General features: G+C 41.2%; 1 protein-coding gene across 3 annotated transcripts in view; it reads right to left on the bottom strand.

Annotated features, from left to right (window-relative positions):
- Positions 1 to 22,036, bottom strand: part of fhit (fragile histidine triad diadenosine triphosphatase) — a 623,061-nt gene that overhangs the window by 102,736 nt on the left and 498,289 nt on the right. For all 3 annotated transcript variants that reach the window (XM_060910954.1, XM_060910955.1, XM_060910956.1), the window contains one exon: positions 3,618 to 3,686. In XM_060910954.1, coding sequence (XP_060766937.1) covers positions 3,618 to 3,686 — 69 coding nt within the window. The remainder of the gene's footprint in view (positions 1 to 3,617; positions 3,687 to 22,036) is intronic.

Genomic DNA, 22,036 nt, shown 5'->3' with positions numbered 1-22,036 from the left:
TGGCCAAAAAGATCAATTTTAGTCTCATCTGACCAGAGAATCTTCTTCCATGTGTTTGGGGAGTCTGCCACATGCTGTTGGGCAAACTCCAAACGTGTTTTTTTAAGCAATGACTTTTTTCTGGCCACTCTTCCATAAAGCCCCACTCTGCGGAGTGTATGGGTTAAAGTGGTCCTATGGACAGATACTCCCATCTCCACTGTGGATCTTTGTAGGTCCTTCAGTGTTCTTTTTGGTGTCTTTGTTGCATCTCTGATTAATGCCCTCCTTGCCCGGTCTGTGAGTTTTGGTGGGCGGCCTTCTCTTGTCAGGTTTGTAGTGGTGCCATGTTCTTTCCATTTTGCTATAATGGATTTAATGGTGCTCCCTGGGATATTAAAAGTTTAGGATATTTTTTATAACCCAACCCTGATCTATACTTCTCCACAGCTTTGTCTCTGACCTGTTTGGAGGCTCCTTGGTTCTCATGTTGCTTGCTGAGTCGTGTTGCAGAGTCAGAGTCCTTCCAGAACAGGTTGATTTATACAGACACCATGTGACAGATCATGTGACACTTTGATTGCACACAGGTGGATCTTAATCAACTAATTATGTGATTTATGAAGTGAATTGGTTGGACGGCTCTTATTTAGGGGTTTCATATGGAAGGGGGGGCGGCACGGTGGTGTAGTGGTTAGTGCTGTCGCCTCACAGCAAGAAGGTCCTGGGTTCGAGCCCCAGGGCCGGCGAGGGCCTTTCTGTGTGGAGTTTGCATGTTCTCCCCGTGTCCGCGTGGGTTTCCTCCGGGTGCTCCGGTTTCCCCCACAGTCCAAAGACATGCAGGTTAGGTTAACTGGTGACTCTAAATTGACCGTAGGTGTGAATGTGAGTGTGAATGGTTGTCTGTGTCTATGTGTCGGCCCTGTGATGACCTGGCGACTTGTCCAGGGTGTACTCCGCCTTTCGCCCGTAGTCAGCTGGGATAGGCTCCAGCTTGCCTGCGACCCTGTAGAAGGATGAAGCGGCTAGAGATAATGAGATGAGATGAGATGAGATGAGATATGGAAGGGGGTGAATACCTATGCACACTCCAGATTTCTGTTTTTTCATTTTAATTATTGTTTGTCACAAAAAATACAACAATTTGCACCTTTAAAGTGGTAGGCATGCTGTGTAAATCAAATGGTGCTAAACACCCAAAAATCCATTTTAATTCCAGCTTGTAATGCAGCAAAACAGGACAAACACCAAGGGGGATGAAGACTTTGGCAAGACACTGTATCATTAATGTGAGAAATGATCATTTTGCTCTTAAATTTTTTAGACAGATGCTATAAAAGGAAATATAGCTCAGACAAAGTAAATATTCATAACGCAGATGTTAATATTTTTAAGAAACGTAATTTCGACCCGTCCCAGGTGTTATATGCTATTTTACAGAAAAGGAAAGAAACATCATATAACCATGAGGAAAATTAGCATCTATCACCGTCAAATAAATTCCAATATATTTAAGAATTCTTATGCAGACAAATTTTTACGTATCAACTATAAACAAGATATTTTTTGTATTTATTTTTTCATACTTAGTCAATATTTTAATGTTTTTAGCTGTTTAATGTTTGTAATTTCATTTCATTTATTTATTTATAAGGACAACACACATGAATTTCTGTAAATGTGCCAGTGTTCGCCAGCAGGCTAATTTTCAACTGGAGTCCTTTGGCAAGATGTTTTGAGAACCATTAAGTGACCAGTTGTTCCTTAAAGCCAAAAAGTGGAAATAAAAATGTAAATTAAAAAAAAAAACACGAAACAGAACACCAGGACACTGCAGGACACGATAAAGAGACAGCAACAGCACTAAGATGAGATAATGTGTCTTTGTCTTAAGAAATAAAGATTATTATTATTATTGTTGTTGTTATAAATCCCATGGAGGGGTTTTTTTTTTTTAGAATTTCCAAATACGCAAAGCATGTAATATCCATGAGAACATTAATGCTCCAATAATTCACTTAAAAATGCACATTTTTATGAATAATTTATCTTCCATCTATAATTCCCTGAATGGGGTTATACTTTCAAAGTCAGCTTATAAACCAATATCATAATATCTTTAAAAAGAACAGGAGAACTTATTTACTTCTTCTCATCATCTTCTGGAAATCAGGATGATGCAACTTCCTGTTCAACATGTAACTTATGGAATTAAATATCAAATACAAATCCAGAAAATAAAAATACAAACACCAAACGTGACCAGGAGAGATTTTTAATTCAGACTATCTTTCAGATAGCTATCCAGATAAAGTCAGTCGGCTTGATCATAACCAACAGCTTTGTCAGATAGCGAGTTAACGTTAACAGGCAGTGAGCGATGGTACGACACGATTAGCTCTGTGTTGCGTTCTGGTCTCACAGGAAATATACAGTTACACCATGGTATCAATTATCCAGAGCAATTTAAGATTGCGAGGTAAAATACAAAATGAATTTTTTTATGCTCATTAAACAGTGGCAGTCATACTGACGTGCCTTTTTATTATTTTTAGACATTTTGGTAATTCTAATAATGACCAGGAGGCATTTTGTTACATCATCGCTAAAGGATTACAAACTGTATAGTAGCAGAGTGAATTGTGTCAGTACACCAATGTTCTTCCTATTTCTTAGACCTTTTACATATAAATAACTATAAAATCGCAGGTGCCTCTCTGCTGATTTACTTCCTAAGTAGGGTATTTAAAAATAAATTCAACTCATTATTTAAATGTGTGTACAATCATATTTCAGCTAATTATTTGAGCCAGAGTGAGATGGTTTTTTTTGTTTTGTTTTGTTTTCCCCCAGAGCCATTAGATTTTATTTGATGTTATTTATCAGCATCAGTGGTGGGTTGAGATTCCCATCACCATAACAAAATTAAGAGAACCACGGAATCATGGTGTACGATGTGTACAGCCTTGTATGTGTCCTTGCAGTGAACAACCTTCATCCATCCATCCATTATCTCTAGCCGCTTTATCCTGTTCTACAGGGTCGCGGGCAAGCTGGAGCCTATCCCAGCTGACTACGGGCGAAAGGCGGGGTACACCCTGGACAAGTCGCCAGGTCATCACAGGGCTGACACATAGACACAGACAACCATTCACACTCCCATTCACACCTACGGTCAATTTAGAGTCACCAGTTAACCTAACCTGCATGTCTTTGGACTGTGGGGGAAACCGGAGCACCCGGAGGAAACCCACGCGGACACGGGGAGAACATGCAAACTCCACACAGAAAGGCCCTCGCCGGCCGCTGGGCTCGAACCCAGGACCTTCTTGACAGTGAGGGAACAGTGCTAACCACTTCACCACCATGCCGCCCAGTGAACAACCTTTGCTATGAAAATTCTTCTGAATGTAGGTTGTAATAGCGTGTTTCCACCACAAGGGGCTCTGTTTACCACGAATGCACAAATCTTCCATCCAGAAAGACTGATGCTTCACCAATACAGTATATCAGGACATGAACCCTTGAGTAGTTTGTGTATTTATCCCGTTCTCTATCAAACGTAACGACTTCCCAACTTCCCATGCCTGAAAAAATAATAAATAAATAAATGAATAAATAAACTTGTGATCAGTTACCTCATTGTAGATGCTGTCGTTCCTCTCAAAGTCTCCAGGCTTCCTCGGCAGCACATGGACGTGCACATGCTAGTGTACGAGAAAACAAAACAGGAAGAGCTTTCATGATCATCAGTTCTCTCAGCCACGCTCTTCCAAGCACAATATCCACACAGATACAATACTTAATTAATCCACAATCTGGCATGGGGCTGTGCTGATTTTGCTGCGGTTAAAAATTTATTTTTCCTACTCACAAGAGGGCTACAGTAAATTCCGCCAAGCGTTGGTCTGGGAAACCCAAGAGATTTGCACATGTGGGTTGTTGCTTTTTTTTTTTAAACTGTTTTAAAACTTAAATTGACTTTGTCAGATGTCCTTTGCAGCTCCCTGCTGCAATATGCTGTCACAAACCCGACCATCTGTATGGGTGGTTTGTGAAACTCCGCTCTCCTTGGGTGCATATTAGTCAAGGTTTTGTTTTGTTTTGTTTTTTAATTATTTTTTTCGCCTCTCTGTTTTGAATCCCTGAACAACTGGCTCTTTTTTTTTTAATTAAGTAAAACTTACTGTGTTGTGTTTATTGCATTATTCTGAAATGGAGGAGTGTTTATTTTTATGTCGCTGTTATTTTTTTCTTTTATGAAGTCCCCTTCAAGTGAAAGTAGGAAAAGGGCATCCACAGGGGCCTCTTTACATCAACCGTTCCCAGTACGTTTGCAATCAGTGATAGTTTGCAGTTGAGAGAAAAACACAAACACACGAAACAGAATCTGTGACGATGACTAATGGCGCAGCAACAAAGTGGGCAAGATCTAAAAACACGAGGGTAAACTGATCTCAGGAATTCAGGAATTAATATAATATAAATATCATGATTGTCGATTCTAGGATCCGCAGCACTACTGAATTCTCAAATTTGATTGGTTAGAACATGTCTGTTCTAATACAGTGTCGTTTCTAGAGTAACAGCTAACTTATGAATAAATAACGTAAAAACGTGTTGTTATTTCTCAAATAAAAGCATATAATCATTGATATGGTGACGTTTTCTGTGAGATGTTTCGTTCACACTTATGGAAGGAGTGGGAAAGTCTTCAGTTCAGACCAATTTGCTCTTTCTGGTTTCTTGGTAACCAGATCTGGAAAATCTGCATTTTTAAAAATCATTTCAACAGAGAGGCTGCCGCGGGAATGACTGCTTACAGCTGCAATAACACACACTAGACAGAGACTGTGACTAAAGTCGCAGTAATTTGCACTAGCTGTTACATCCCAGGACGTCTGGTCACCGTACCCAGGAGATCTGGAACGGTAAGAGAGAGAATGACGCTTAGTGAGGAAAAGTTGCGCCCTGCCGCCCTGAACAAAATAAAAAATACAATTAAAAAAAAAACTGATTGAAAAAAATCATGAAAATTGACAGAGTTATAAGTGATTGAAAAAAGAAATCCCATTTTTCATGGATCATTCCGATTTGGTGATCCAGATCAGCACTAAAAGTCATAGCAACGTAATTCAGCCCAGAGGGATTCTTCATGTGAAATTTGGTGCTGATTGGATGAAAACTGACAGAGAAATAGCATCCTAAAAAACATTAAGATTATAATAATAATAATAATAATAATAAGAGGAAGAAGAAGAAGAAGAACTAGATAGAGACTATGACTAAAGTCACAGTGATTTGCGCTAGCTCTTACAAACCGAGACGTCTGGTCACCATACACTATAGATCTGGAATGGTAAGAGATAGAGAATGACGCTTAGGGAGGAAAAGTTGTGCCCTGCCACCCTGAACAAAATAAAAAATAAATAAATATATAAATAAAAACTGATTGAAAAAATCATGAAAATTGACAGAGTTATAAGTGATTGAAAAAAAAATGTTTTCGTATGGATCATTCTGATTTGGTGATCCAGATCAGCACCAAAAGTCATAGCAATGTAATTCAGCCCAGAGGGATTCTGTAAGTGAAATTTGGTGATGATTGGTTGAAAACTGAGGGAGAAATAGCGTCCTAAAAACATTAAGATAATAATAATAATAATAATGTAGAAATGGCGGTACGGTGGTGTAGTGGTTAGCGCTGTCGCCTCACAGCAAGAAGGTCCGGGTTCAAGCCCTGTGGCCGGCGAGGGCCTTTCTGTGTGGAGTTTGCATGTTCTCCCCGTGTCCGCGTGGGTTTCCTCTGGGTGCTCCGGTTTCCCCCACAGTCCAAAGACATGCAGGTTAGGTTAACTGGTGACTCTAAATTGAGCGTAGGTGTGAATGTGAGTGTGAATGGTTGTCTGTGTCTATGTGTCAGCCCTGTGATGACCTGGCGACTTGTCCAGGGTGTACCCCGCCTTTCGCCCGTAGTCAGCTGGGATAAGCTCCAGCTTGCCTGCGACCCTGTAGAACAGGATAAAGTGGCTACAGATAATGAGATGAGATGAGATGAGATGAATAACGTAGAAATATCCTGAGTGAAAGAAACAATTTGCGCCAGTGCTGCTCGCCCAAATTAATGACACCAGGAACGGCTGTATCTTGCTTACAGACATTTTACACCATTAAATGTAACCACAAATGGATAAAAAAAAATACCACATTTGCATTTTGCCAAAGTAACACTTCAGGATGTATGTTTATTGGGAAACACTCAACTTTGGGGTTGTAATGGGCGAAGTTTGTGTCGGGTCACATGACACCATGCCTTGGTTGATTATTTTCCACTAACAGCACAGTGTCAGGAAGGTCATGCATTGCTGGTCTGCCAAGGGGACATCGGGACATTTGGATTTGTTTATGGTCAAAGTGTTGTCTAATTGCATTTTTGTAAGTTTCCTCCCATTTCTATAATTTATGTTCTCATCCTTGACTCACTTTGGACAAATTTGAGTTTTTTGGACATTTTTATGAAGTATCATCAGTGGACACATCAGAAGTTCATCATAAATCTCAGCAAATACTGTCCTCCATGTATCATCAAAGCTCCTCGTCATGCTATCCTGCACCCGTCCAGAGGATAATAACACCACCGCTGGGCTTTTTATTCATTTTTCATTAGTCTGCTTTGATAAACAGCGTTTGGCTCAGCAAATAACTGTTTATAAATCTTACAAACAACATAACGTGTTTGCAGGCATCTGCCTTGTTGCCATGTGGTAATGAGACCATTTGCATAATGACTGTATTATTAAATTTGTCTACCTTGAGGAAATGTTCAAGAAAAATACAGTGAGCAGCTTTTGTTTAGGAAGAAGTCATTTTATAATGAACTTAGAAAAGATGGGGAGAGACGAAACTTTGGGCGAAAGGCTAACAGATCGCATCCAAGGCTAAATACAGCATCGTAGAGGCCTGATCTAAAATGAGGCCATGAAACTGTGTGTGTTTTTATGTGATGTCATTTAGTTTTCTGTATTAGAGCGCAGATAGTATTGTGATCAACTCAGGTTGTGCCTCATGGAACAATAAATATCATCTATCTGACCTTTCCCATCCTGCCTGGATGTTCTCTTGGTAGAAAGCGCAGGCATGTTTCCTCTTCATACACCATTCCTAATTTTATCAGCGTGATTCAGATGATTAAAAAAAAAAGAAATACAGGCGCTGCGGAAAGGTCAGGCAGTTAACGTGCGTCACGGACCAATTTGCATGTGTTTCGAGGAGTCAAGCTTTTCCTGCAACAAAGTGCTCCACAAAACCATAAAAGGTCCGGTCCTACAATACTTATAACTATAACTATAATGATAACTATAAATAAATCGGTCCCCTGTAGTTGATGTGGTTGGTGGTCACACCAAACCGATAATGATACCTACCTATAGCCCAGGCCTGGGTTTATCCGTATCGGTGAGATTGCTTCTGGAGCCATTTTTCCAGATCTGGACCTGATCTGATAAAACATCTGACCAATCAGGTTATTGTTTACATGTCTGAGCACATGCTATTTTCCCCGAGTATCTTTATACATCCTTGTTGCATCATGAAGTCACTGAATACATCTCATCATCTCATCTCATCATCTCTAGCCGCTTTATCCTTCTACAGGGTCGCAGGCAAGCTGGAGCCTATCCCAGCTGACTATGGGCGAAAGGCGGGGTACACCCTGGACAAGTCGCCAGGTCAGGGCTGACACATAGACACAGACAACCATTCACACTCACATTCACACCTACGGTCAATTTAGAGTCACCAGTTAACCTAACCTGCATGTCTTTGGACTGTGGGGGAAACCGGAGCACCCGGAGGAAACCCACGCGGACACGGGGAGAACATGCAAACTCCACACAGAAAGGCCCTCGCCGGCCACGGGGCTCGAACCCAGGACCTTCTTGCTGTGAGGCGACAGCGCTAACCACTACACCACCGTGCCGCCCTCACTGAATTCACAGAAAATATTCACAGAAAATAAAAATAAAAAATATATAGATTTAGGCACTGCCTAAAAGCGGCGCTCCCATCTGTTTCTGGGTTGTAGAATTTTCTTATATCATAGCCAGCCTCTTTTGTTTTCTTTCTTTACTGGCTAGCACTGGCCACTATGCGGTGTGTATGACTGGTAATTACTAACACTGACCACGAGGCGGTGTGTATGACTGGTAATTACTAACACTGGCCACTAGGCGGCGTGTATGACTGGCAATTACTAACACTGTCCACGAGGCGGCGTGTATGACTGGTAATTACTAACACTGACCACGAGGCGGTGTGTATGACTGGCAATTACTAACACTGGCCACTAGGCGGTGTGTATGACTGGCAATTACTAACACTGGCCACTAGGTGGTGTGTATGACTGGTAATTACTAACACTGGCCACTAGGCGGTGTGTATGACTGGCAATTACTAATACTGGCCACTAGGCGGTGTGTATGACTGGTAATTACTAACACTGGCCATTAGGCGGTGTGTATGACTGGTAATTACTTACACTGGCCATTAGGCGGTGTGTATGACTGGCAATTACTAACACTGTCCACTAGGCGGCGTGTATGACTGGCAATTACTAACACTGGCCACTAGGTGGTGTGTATGACTGGTAATTACTAACACTGGCCACTAGGCGATGTGTATGACTGGTAATTACTAACACTCACCACTAGGCGGTGTGTATGACTGGTAATTACTAACACTGGCCACTAGGCGGTGTGTATGACTGGTAATTACTAACACTCACCACTAGGCGGTGTGTATGACTGGTAATTACTAACACTGGCCACTAGGCGGTGTGTATGACTGGTAATTACTAACACTGGCCACTAGGCGGTGTGTATGACTGGTAATTACTAACACTCACCACTAGGCGGTGTGTATGACTGGTGGTACACGTACCGAACATGGACAAACCACAAAAAATCGACTCGATGGGTTTACCATTTTTTCTGAGGTATGGTGCTCCGCTGGAGCTCCACTAATACAAAAGCACAGCCCTTTTATTCTTGGATATGTGATTTAATCGTAAATTAATAAAGTAAACATATAAATGCAGGTAAAATATTTTATGAACTTTGGCAGTCCAAACATTTAATTGTTATAGAGTTCTTAATTTTTTATCCATGATCCATCATCCGTATGAAATCCGGAACCAATCTGTAACATACTGAAACGTTCGTGACCAATCCGTAAATTATTATCATCCGTGATGCATTCGTATTAAAATCCGTAACCACTCCGTATTTTGTTCCCTTTTTTATTATATTTCCATAATACATGACCTAACTATATTTTATCAACCACCGGAGTGTGTGCATGGGCTGTTTTGAAGTCCAAGCTGTACAGTATAACCCAGAATAATGTGCTACGACTTGGACAAAACTTCCATGACTATTCCTAAGTTGCATGCGCCAACTGATATTATAGTCAGGATGATAGTTGTGGTGTTTCTGCTCCAGACTAGAACTAAACTCAGGCAGAGTAAAAATTGTAAAGTCAATTTTTACTTAAGTTAAAGTACTGAAATACTTGCTTTTAAAAATACTTAAGTATTAAAAGTACATTTTCTGTCAACACATCGTTGTATTATCGCCACAACGCTTACAAAACCTAACGCCGTTACCAAAGACAGAAATGTGAATTCACAAAATGAACACATGCTGTGCCGTCATGGTGGTTTAACGTTAAGCTAGCTAGTCAGTGAAGCTCCACCTGACATGTTCGCAAACTCTTTTCAAACTCAAAATCATATCAGGTGGCTCACGTTACTAGAAAAGAAAGATTTCTACATTCTGTTTATTTGGCAACATTATGTTAAAACATGGGCGGCACGGTGGTGTAGTGGTTAGCGCTGTCGCCTCACAGCAAGAAGGTCCTGGGTTCGAGCCCCGGGGCCGGCGAGGGCCTTTCTGTGTGGAGTTTGCATGTTCTCCCCGTGTCCGCGTGGGTTTCCTCCGGGTGCTCCGGTTTCCCCCACAGTCCAAAGACATGCAGGTTAGGTTAACTGGTGACTCTAAATTGACTGTAGGTGTGAATGGTTGTCTGTGTCTATGTGTCAGCCCTGTGATGACCTGGCGACTTGTCCAGGATGTACCCCGCCTTTCGCCCGTAGTCAGCTGGGATAGGCTCCAGCTTGCCTGCGACCCTGTAGAAGGATAAAGCGGCTAGAGATAATGAGATGAGATGAGATGTTAAAACATATTTCTGAAAGGACTTCAGATAAGTTAACGTTATTCATGTTAGCGTAACTCCGTGTTTACATGCTAACTAACAGTGTCCAAGTTAACTAGCTGTGTGTTAACGTTAGCCGTGGACAAGGCGACGGCAACTTAGTGGGCAAATCCATAGAAAGTCATTTGACAAACCAGACTGCATAGCTATTGCAACGTTATCGCTAGCTCTACAAGCACAGACAGCTTCATTGCAGGCTTTCTCTTGGAATAAAACGTTTACAGACCTCAGTATGCTTCTGCAGGTTGGATGGTGAGTTTTTGTAGGCCGTGATGTGGTTCGTTTTCGGCCAACAAAGCAAACATTTAAAACGAAACAAATCTGTAATCCTTTCAGAAAACTGAAACATGGGTTCTAGGTATAGTCATGAGTGCGTGCATGCGTGCGTTCTCCAGAAGAACCGCCTCCTTCCATTCTGCCATCAACTGATCGTGTTCAAATAACGCTGCTGAGAAATTATTTAACTTGATTTTATCCAGTCTACGGATGTGGCGTGACCCTAGTGATTATTGATCGGCTCTCAGTGCCACTTGCAAAAAAACCAATCACATCATGAAAAGAAAAGAAAAGAAATCCACTTTCAAAGCTGCTTCATAGTAACGAGGACCTTGATAGAAATATAGTGGAGTGAAAAGTACGATATTTGTTTTTCAAATGTCGTGAAGTTAAAGTCATAAGTTTCCAAAAAAATAATACTCAAGTAAAGTAGAGGTACTCAAAAAGTGCACAGTACTCAAGTAAATCTACTTTGTTACTGTCCACCTCTGTGGCTTACTTACGGAAGCCGAGAGAGGCCCTTCATCTAATCCTTTTTTTAATTCACCTTGTTATCCCGAGATAACGACATAATTAATTCAGGATCTCGAGAAAACAACACAACTATTTCGAGATCTCAAGAAAACAAAACAATTATTCCATGATCTCGAGTAAACAGCTGAGAAATGGTTCATTCAGGTACATGTCCGCCAATTTCTAAGTCTTCGTTGTCTGACCCACAGGGGGCGCAGCTCTGCTAGAAATCTCAGCTGTTTTCTCGAGATCATGAAATAATTGTTTTGTTTTTTCGAGATCACGGAATAATTGTCTTGTTTTCTCGTTATCTCGGAATAACGGTTTTGTTTTCTCGAGATCTCGAATTAGTTGTGTTGTTTTCTCGAGATCCTGAATTACTTATGTCGTTATCTTGGGATAACAAGGTGAATAAAAAAAGATTATATGAAGGGCCTCTCGCGGCTTCCGTACTTACTGATTACTGTTTAGAGTATTTTTTCATGTTGAAACATTTCATTATTTTTAAGCCATTTTTGGTCGATGGACTCTAATGTAGTCCTATAATAGCCGAATGTCTGTAATGATCCAAGACTAATGTGTGATTTATCAAATGTCAAGGTCATTGCCCTGTCAAAATAAACCCAGCTCGGTGCTGTGAGACCAGCAGGTACACGATCCACTTGCAAGTTTTGACACTGATATAAATGTTATAAGCTGAAATGCTTGGAAATGGTATATTTCAATGCCATTTTTAAACTTTTTTTTTCTGAATGAGATCCCCAGACCCCTCCAGCATCACTTCAAAAAAAAATGGACCAGCATTTCTAAGTTGGAAACTTGGGACCTATTAATCCGTGTGTTTTTCTCATCTCATCTCATTATCTCTAGCCGCTTTATCCTGTTCTACAGGGTCGCAGGCAAGCTGGAGCTGACTACGGGCGAAAGGCGGGGTACACCCTGGACAAGTCGCCAGGTCATCACAGGGCTGACACATAGACACAGACAACCATTCACACTCACATTCACACCTACGCTCAATTTAGAGTCACCAGTTAACCTAACCTGCATGTCTTTGGACTGTGGGGGAAACCGGAGCACCCGGAGGAAACCCACGCGGACACGGGGAGAACATGCAAACTCCGCACAGAAAGGCCCTCGCCGGCCACGGGGCTCAAACCCGGACCTTCTTGCTGTGAGGCGACAGCGCTAACCACTACACCACCGTGCCGTCCCCTCCGTGTGTTTTTATTTTGTGAAAATGACACACGTAGTGCACAACATTCAAAAAGTCTCCATGTGAAAGTTATGTGTCGAGCCGCAAATTCAGACTGGAATGATGTGGTTTTTTCCCCACATCTCAGGTTTGCATGACTTTTCTCTCAAGGTCTTTGCACGTTCATGTTCGTCACTTATCCGCTTGTATGTTCCTCTTTCATGTTAAGTGAAGGACCATGATTTCATTAGATTCGAGAGTATATTCTAAGCAGAAAAACAAGAAAGCGTGCTTGACATCAATTGACCGCACTCGGCAGTTTTTGCCGCTTTTCCAAGAAGTTTGCTTTTGTCCTTGAATAAAATTCCTCTCTAACCTGTTTTCCCAATGACAAAAGCGTGCGACGTGAAACGAGTTACTCTCAAAAAAAAAAAAGGTTTGTAAAGTTCGTAATTAAAACAGATGCCTATTAATTAGCTCTTGACTCAGGACAAATGAGCAAAATGGCTGCTCCGCCATTTATACTGTTTAGGTTAAATCTAGTCAGACAGCCAGACAAATGTATTTTGTCATGAACAGCTGTGTTCCTATTAAGACAGGGGGTAAAAGCGACAGAGTCTTGCAGCCAGAACTCCTAATTAGAGAAAGAGGGGTTTTATTTATTTATTTATTATTATTTTTTTTCCTCCACAGCCTTGTGCAAGCATGGCTCCGAAAGCGGTGCGTAATTTACCAAGAGATTCATCTTGCTTTGTGGTTTGATGGGACCATTTTACTTCACGCTGGTTAGCATATGCTCTGAATTGTTCTTTGTATAAAGACACACGAATAGATGCGAGGACCTACACGATCGTTGTAGAACTAATATTTACGTGGCCTCTGGTGAGATCTGCCAGTCACGCATATTACGCAAGCTTCAATCAAGCGGGCTAATTACAGGATGATTAATTTAGTTCTGATTTATTTTGTGTGCTCAATTTTCTTTTAAACATAATGGCAACACCGGGTATCCCAGCACAAGAAATGCAGGCTAATTAATTTTCATCTGATTTGTTTTGAGCGCTTGATTTTCAGTTAAACATAATGGTAACGATGGATAGCACATCGCAGCATAATGAATTTAAATCGGATATACAGTGCAGTGCAAAAGGCTCAGGCACATGGAAAGAAATGCTGGAGACCAAAAATGGCTTAAAAACATTGAAACAAAATGTTTCAACAGAGACAGCATGTTGGTGTAGTGGTTAGCGCTGTCGCCTCACAGCAAGAAGGTCCTGGGTTCGAGCCCCGTGGCCAGCGAGGGCTTTTCTGTGCGGAGTTTGCATGTTCTCCCCGTGTCCGCGTCAGTAGCGGCTGGCTTTTGTAAAAGTGAGGGAGGAAGGAATGCTTGGTTGAAGGTCACGGGCCCCAATGCGACCGCACCTGCTGGACCGGCTATAGTTACACGCACGGGTTGAGTTGATAATAGTTGAAAAACCTATCATTTTAACGGGGTGTGTACACTTTTTATAGCTGCTGTACACATTACTTTCAGGTGTTCAACACATCTTTCTCTTTCAAAATTCTCTCAAAATCTTCCGTATTTAATGAAGCAAACCTGGCGGCCATGTTTGTAGCTCAGCCCATGGAAGGGTTTTGCAAGCAAAACATTCACCACGTCCTCTGTTTCCATTACTTTATTCATAGAATATTTATAATATAGTCAATCCACTTCCACCTCGCCGTTCTCACTCTGACTGCCGAAGTGCCCGAGTCACCGGATCTAGAAGTTAAGTTTGATAAGATAACCCCTCCCCCCAGGCAGCTAAGGCCTCTACTTATTGGTTCATTGCGCAACTAGGGCTGCAGCCTATTGGTTGATATTTTGTAGCACTTGTCAGATCTCTTAGCTAGTCCCACCCTCTTAGAGGAGGATTTTCCTCCTCTCTCTCATTGAAGTCTATGTTAACCACGAGCCGCCAGTGCCGGAGACTGTTTGAATCGGAGTGAATGGGAGCCGAAGGGAGGAAGATCCTCCGTGCAGTAATTTCTAATAGCGAGCGATAGGGGGTGCTAATGTAATTTCACCCAGAGAAACAAATATAATGTACATGTCGTATTTGGCAGTAAAATAGTAATATTCAAGGACAGCAATTCATTAAATTGGTCAAGACAATTTCAACTTTTTATTCTTAGAATTTTTAAGGAGGATCTTCCTCCCTCTCCTCACTGGAGAAGCCACCTGTGGTCCGCGTGGGTTTCCTCCGGGTGCTCCGGTTTCCCCCACAGTCCAAAGACATGCAGGTTAGGCTAACTGGTGACTCTAAATTGACCGTAGGTGTGAATGTGAGTGTGAATGGTTGTCTGTGTCTATGTGTCAGCCCTGTGATGACCTGGCGACTTGTCCAGGGTGTACCCCGCCTTTCACCCATAGTCAGCTGGGATAGGCTCCAGCTTGCCTGCGACCCTGTAGGACAGGATAAAGCGGCTACAGATAATGAGATGAGATGAGCTGTTTCAACATGAAAAAATACAATAAGCAGTAAGTTACAACCCCGATTCCAAAAACGTTGGGACAAAGTACAAATTGTAAATAAAAACGGAATGCAATAATTTATAAATCTCAAAAACTGATATTGTATTCACAATAGAACATAGACAACATATCAAATGTCGAAAGTGAGACATTTTGAAATTTCATGCCAAATATTGGCTCATTTGAAATTTCATGACAGCAACACATCTCAAAAAAGTTGGGACAGGGGCAATAAGAGGCTGGAAAAGTTAAAGGTACAAAAAAGGAACAGCTGGAGGACCAAATTGCAACTCATTAGGTCAATTGGCAATAGGTCATTAACATGACTGGGTATAAAAAGAGTATCTTGGAGTGGCAGCGGCTCTCAGAAGTAAAGATGGGAAGAGGATCACCAATCCCCCTAATTCTGCGCCGACAAATAGTGGAGCAATATCAGAAAGGAGTTCGACAGTGTAAAATTGCAAAGAGTTTGAACATATCATCATCTACAGTGCATAATATCATCAAAAGATTCAGAGAATCTGGAAGAATCTCTGTGCGTAAGGGTCAAGGCCGGAAAACCATACTGGGTGCCCATGATCTTCGGGCCCTTAAACTGCACTGCGTCACATACAGGCATGCTTCTGTATTGGAAATCACAAAATGGGCTCAGGAATATTTCCAGAGAACATTATCTGTGAACACAATTCACCGCGCCATCCGCCGTTGCCAGCTAAAACTCTATAGTTGAAAGAAGAAGACGTATCTAAACATGATCCAGAAGTGTAGACATCTTCTCTGGGCCAAGGCTCATTTAAAATGGACTGTGGCAAAGTGGAAAACTGTTCTGTGGTCAGACGAATCAAAATTTGAAGTTCTTTATGGAAATCAGGGACGCCGTGTCATTCGGACTAAAGAGGAGAAGGACGACCCGAGTTGTTATCAGCGCTCAGTTCAGAAGCCTGCATCTCTGATGGTATGGGGTTGCATTAGTGCGTGTGGCATGGGCAGCTTACACATCTGGAAAGACACCATCGATGCTGAAAGGTATATCCAGGTTCTAGAGCAACATATGCTCCCATCCAGACGACGTCTCTTTCAGGGAAGACCTTGCATTTTCCAACATGACAATGCCAAACCACATACTGCATCAATTACAGCATCATGGTTGCGTAGAAGAAGGGTCCGGGTACTGAACTGGCCAGCCTGCAGTCCAGATCTTTCACCCATAGAAAACATTTGGCGCATCATAAAATGGAAGATACGACAAAAAAGACCTAAGACAGTTGAGCAACTAGAATCCTACATTAGACAAGAACGGGTTAACATTCCTATCCCTAAACTTGAGCAACTTGTCTCCTCAGTCCCCAGACGTTTACAGACTGTTGTAAAGAGAAAAGGGGATGTCTCACAGTGGTAAACATGGCCTTATCCCAACTTTTTTGAGATGTGTTGTTGTCATGAAATTTAAAATCACCTCATTTTTCTCTTTAAATGATACATTTTCTCAGTTTAACCAATTGATATGTCATCTATGTTCTATTCTGAATAAAATATGGAATTTTGAAACTTCCACATCGTTGCATTCCGTTTTTATTTACAATTTGTACTTTGTCCCAACTTTTTTGGAATCGGGGTTGTATAATAAATGAAACAAAGTCAATATTTGGTGTGAGACGACCCTTTGCTTAAAAAAAAAAAAATAGTAGTCTCAGGTACAGTGGGTGCAGTTTTATGCGGAAATGAGCTGTAGGTTTTACTGAGCATCTTACAGAACCAGCCACAGTTCTTCTGGACACTTTGACCGTCACACTCGCTTTTTCATTTTGCACCAAAACCCAGCAGCCTTCATAATATTTTCTTTTTTCATCTGAAAAGTGCTCTCTTATAAAATAAAATATGCTGCTCAGATACAAACATAATTTTTCTGTAACATTTCATTTTGCGCAGGAAAATGAACGTTTAAAACTCTAAAATGTTTTTGTACTGACTCGATAATGTAGAAGTCATAAAATCGAAATCTTTCATAAAGTTGACATGAAAAAGTAAAAAAACCAACAACAAGGTGCCTAATACTTTTGCACAATACTGTATAAACTTTTTTTTTTAAATATTTTATTCTCCTGGATTTTCTTTTAAACCCAGAATACACTACCGTTCAAAAGTTTGGGGTCACCCAGACAATTTTGTGTTTTCCATGAAAAGTCACACTTTTATTTACCACCGTAAGTTGTAAAATGAATAGAAAATATAGTCGAGACATTTTTCTGGCCATTTTGAGCATTTAATCGACCCCACAAATGTGATGCTCCAGAAACTCAATCTGCTCAAAGGAAGGTCAGTTTTATAGCTTCTCTAAAGAGCTCAACTGTTTTCAGCTGTGCTAACATGATTGTACAAGGGTTTTCTAATCATCCATTAGCCTTCTGAGGCAATGAGCAAACACATTGTACCATTAGAACACTGGAGTGAGAGTTGCTGGAAATGGGCCTCTATACACCTATGGAGATATTGCACCAAAAACCAGACATTTGCAGCTAGAATAGTCATTTACCACATTAGCAATGTATAGAGTGGATTTCTGATTAGTTTAAAGTGATCTTCATTGAAAAGAACAGTGCTTTTCTTTCAAAAATAAGGAAACTTCAAAGTGACCCCAAACTTTTGAACGGTAGTGTATTTCTGTATCGAAAACAATACCTTGGTGACACAATCGTAAGAAGCAGTTTGAAGTAAATCCATTTGAACACTACGATATGGATGAGATGAAAATGAAACACTTCTGCAGTGAAAGAAGGGGCAAAATGTTCTTTCCAACATCCTGTCCTTCATGAAGGGAGTGCGCTCAATTACAGAAAGAATGCATCATGTTTACCAGGAAGCGAATGAATTGCAAATGCAGACCAAATGCATATTAAAAGAGGTTTAGCTAAAGGGCCAATTCAAGGTCCTCAATCTCTCTTCATCATATATATATATAAATATATACAGTGTCTTGCAAAAGTATTCATCCCCCTTGGTGTTTGTCCTGTTTTGCTGCATTACAAGCTGGAATTAAAATGGATTTTGGGGTGTTTAGCACCATTTGATTTACACAGCATGCCTACCACTTTAAAGGTGCAAATTGTTGTTTTATTGTGACACAAACAATAATTAAAATGGAAAAAAAAACAGAAATCTGGAGTGTGCATAGGTATTCACCCCCTTCCATATGAAACCCCTAAATAAGAGCCGGTCCAAACAATTCACTTCATAAGTCACATAATTAGTTGATTAAGATCCACCTGTGTGCAATCAAAGTGTCACATGATCTGTCACATGGTGTCTGTATAAATCAACCTGTTCTGGAAGGACCCTGACTCTGCAACACGACTCAGCAAGCAACATGAGAACCAAGGAGCCTCCAAACAGGTCAGAGACAAAGTTGTGGAGAAGAATAGATCAGGGTTGGGTTATAAAAGATATCCCAAACTTTTAATATCACACAGAGCACCATTAAATCCATTATAGCAAAATGGAAAGAATATGGCACCACTACAAACCTGACAAGAGAAGGCCGCCCACCAAAACTCACAGACCGGGCAAGGAGGGCATTAATCAGAGATGCAACAAAGACACCAAAGCGAACACTGAAGGAGCTGAAGAGATCCACAGTGGAGATGGGAGTATCTGTCCATAGGACCACTTTAAGCCATACACTCCGCAGAGCAGGGCTTTATGGAAGAGTGGCCAGAAAAAAGTCATTGCTTAAGAAAACACGTTTGGAGTTTGCCCAACAGCATGTGGCAGACTCCCCAAACACATGGAAGATGATTCTCTAGTCAGATGAGACTAAAATTGATCTTTTTGGCCATCATGGGAAATGCCATGTGTGGCACAAACCCAACACCCTGAGAACACCTTCCCTACAGTGAAGCATGGTGGTGGCAGCATCATGCTGATGTTTTTCATCTGTAGGGTCAGGACTGAAGGAAAGATGGATGGCACTAAATACAGGGCAATTCTGGCGGGAAACCTGTTTGAGTCGGCCAGAGGTTTGATACTAGGATGAAGGTTCACATTCCAGCAGGACAATGACCCTAAACACACTGTTAAGCTACACTGGAGTGGTTTAAAGGGAAACATTTAAACATCTTGGAATGGCCAGGTCAACACCCAGACCTCAATCCAATTGAGAATCTGTGGCATAACTTGAAGATTGCTGCCCACCAACGCAACCCATCTAACTTGAAGGAGTTGGAGCAGTTTTGCTTTGAGGAATGGGCAAAAATCCCAGTGGCTAGATGTGCTAAGCTAATAGAGACATACCCCAAGAGACTTGCAGCTGTAATTACAGCAAAATGTGGCTCTACAAAGTATTTACTTTTTTTTTTTTTTGGGTGGGGGGGGTGAATACCAATACCTATGCACATTCCAGATTTCTGTTTTGTGTTTTTTTTATCTTAATTATTGTTTGTGTCACAATAAAACAACAATTTTCATCTTTAAAGTGGTAGGCATGTTGTGTAAATGAAATGCTGCTAACCCACAAAAAATCAATTTTAATTCCAGTTTGTCATGCGTCAAAACAGGACAAACACAAAGGGGGATGAATACTTTTGCAAAACACTGTATATGTTTATTCTATCCACATTCATCGGATATGAGCAATCACGCACTCTGATTGGCTACTCTACTATTAGGCAATTCTACAGCAGAGAGGCCACAGTTATGAAATGATTAAGATTACCTTCACTTGTCAGCTCAGTGATATTGCTAAAGTATGGAATCCAAGGTAAATTGCAGTGAAAAGCATGTTTAAAAGTTATCATTCCAATGATAGTAATGTCGCTTCAGAGAAATCTTAGCTTGAATTTTAAGAAATTCAGGTTTTTTTTCTGACGTTTTCCGTTACTGATTGCTCATTTCCTCATAAAAGATTTTGCATTCAGAGTTAAGCATAGCCAATTTCTCTATGCTTTTTTTAAGGGTCAAAAGATACCCCATACAGTGTGAAATTTTTATTTGATATCATTATCTTAGGCGGTACGGTGGTGTAGTGGTTAGCGCTGTTGCCTCACAGCAAGAAGGTCCAGGTTCGAGCCCCGTGGCCGGCGAGGGCCTTTCTGTGTGGAGTTTGCATGTTCTCCCCGTGTCCGCATGGGTTTCCTCTGGGTGCTCCGGTTTCCCCCAAAGGCATGCAGGTTAGGTTAACCGGTGGCTCTAAATTGATCGTAGATGTGAGTGTGTCTACGTATGTGTCAGCCCTGCAATGATCTGGTGACTTGTCCAGGGTGTACCCTGCCTTTCACTCATTGTCAGCTGGGATAGGCTCCTCCAGCTTGCCTGCGACCCTGCACAGGATAAGCGGTTACGGATAATGGATGGACGGACCATTATTTTGAGTACTGCAACTAAGAAAGTTACGCCATTTTGCTGTGAATGTAATTCAGTTACCAAAGAACTATCTGATAACTAAGGCTATCAGCTCATATACCGTGAGTAGTGAAAAACAAAATGGTGGCGCGTGTTGCTGAACCAACCGAGGACGAAATTAAAACTCTACTTGGAAACAAAACCCCAAAAATACAAAAAAAAAAAGTGGAATGAAAATATTTGATGGTAAGAACGTATCTTTTTTTAACTTTTTTTTTCAAGAATTATTATTATTGCATTTTTCACAAATTGCTACTGCCATTTCGCCGGTTTGTTCACCTTCTGGACGGAGATGATTTTCTCAGACGTTTTGTATAAAGTTTTTAATTATCGAATTTGCAAAAAAACAAAAAAAACAATAAAAATGCTCTGTTTATCAAAATCCAGTGAATGTGGATAGAATAAAACAGTTATTCCTCTCAATCTCGTCGTACATGGCTTATAGCACTATCAGCTCATGTACGACTCAATTTTGTGGAATAACTGTTTATATATATGTGACCCCTCACCGAATCCAGGGACACATGTCGGCCGAAACGAATCCGAGATAATCGCAAAAGAAGCATTTTTTTTTCGAAATTTGTGATTTTTGTTTTTTTCCATCATGTGCAAGTTGAGATCTTGAAGAATGCAATCAGTATTTCAGATAATAGATTGTTTTGTTGGAAAAGCATACAGTACATTTTTTGTTGCAAATTGTCTCGTTTTTGTCAGGACTGTAGCCTGTTGGGGGGTGTGGGTAAATTACCATACGGGCCATTCACATGATGATTTAAGTCATTTGTTTGTTTGTTTTCCGCGAATCAGCTGTATGATCCGAGTTGAGCGCATAGCTACTTAACTGCATACAGGCGTGTGATTTCACTATGGAATGAGTTACTAAACAGAGCACAGAGGAGCAAACACCACGAAGCAAACAGACACACGGTATTTACATCGGAGATGACCATTTCTAGCAAAAAAAAAACGCAACCTTGTTTTCCAGATTGAATGGAATACTTGAATGATCGGATGATACACGGACCGTTCTAGGACTACATTCCATCGGAGGCATTGGTGTGTGCAAGGCGCCGTTTCTCTTTCTGATGGGGTAAGTTTATTAATCTAAGGCTGTGTGGTTATTTTTGCATGTAACGGAGAGTGTTGTGGTTTGGTTAAGCCTAGGTCACAACCGGACGTACGATTTTTTGGCCGTGTGATTTTTGGCGTTTCCCAAATCGCTGCGTTTTTTTTTTGTTCATGGAGAAAGACGCGCGTTGGCCGTAAGTTTGTCTTGCAACCTGAAAAAAAAGGTAAGCGCCCGTAGAGTTTGTTTGACATGACAAAGAACCTCTGCGGCCGGTCTGCGGCTCGAAAATCAGCACATCACACGCGCGCTCTCGTGCGTTTCACACGCGCGCTCTCGTGCGTTTCATGCGCGCTCTCCGTGTGTTTCTTGCGTTTTTTGCGTGTAGACCGGCTGTAGGAGCACATACGGCCGGTTGTGACCGAGGCTTTACATGAAACTAGTGTTGTGTTAGTTGTGTCATCATCGTGCTATCTTTCTTTCTTACGGTGTGAGTAATTTTTCAACCACAAAACGTTAAAGTATACTTTAGGACTTATTTTTGTACTTCATAATTGTGTTGGGCATACTTTGCATGGAAGGAAAATTGACGTGGTGATCTTTGTTTACATGAAAGTAGCATCGTGCTAGCTCGTAGGGGGTTGGGCTTTCCTTAATGTCATGCAAATGAGCACCATTATGTGCCCGCCCTACACCCAGAGTAGCTGAGATGGAAAACTTTGAGGGCGATTTTCTCCTTTTTCTGTTTTAAGAAGTATACACTTTCAAAAGGCCACAAATTCTTCAAATATTGTCAGATCTCCACATGGAAGGCATCATTGGAAAGCTT

The sequence above is a fragment of the Neoarius graeffei genome, chromosome 26, assembly GCF_027579695.1.
Source record: "Neoarius graeffei isolate fNeoGra1 chromosome 26, fNeoGra1.pri, whole genome shotgun sequence".
NCBI lineage: Eukaryota > Metazoa > Chordata > Actinopteri > Siluriformes > Ariidae > Neoarius > Neoarius graeffei.
This window is presented reverse-complemented; position numbering and strand designations above follow the sequence as displayed.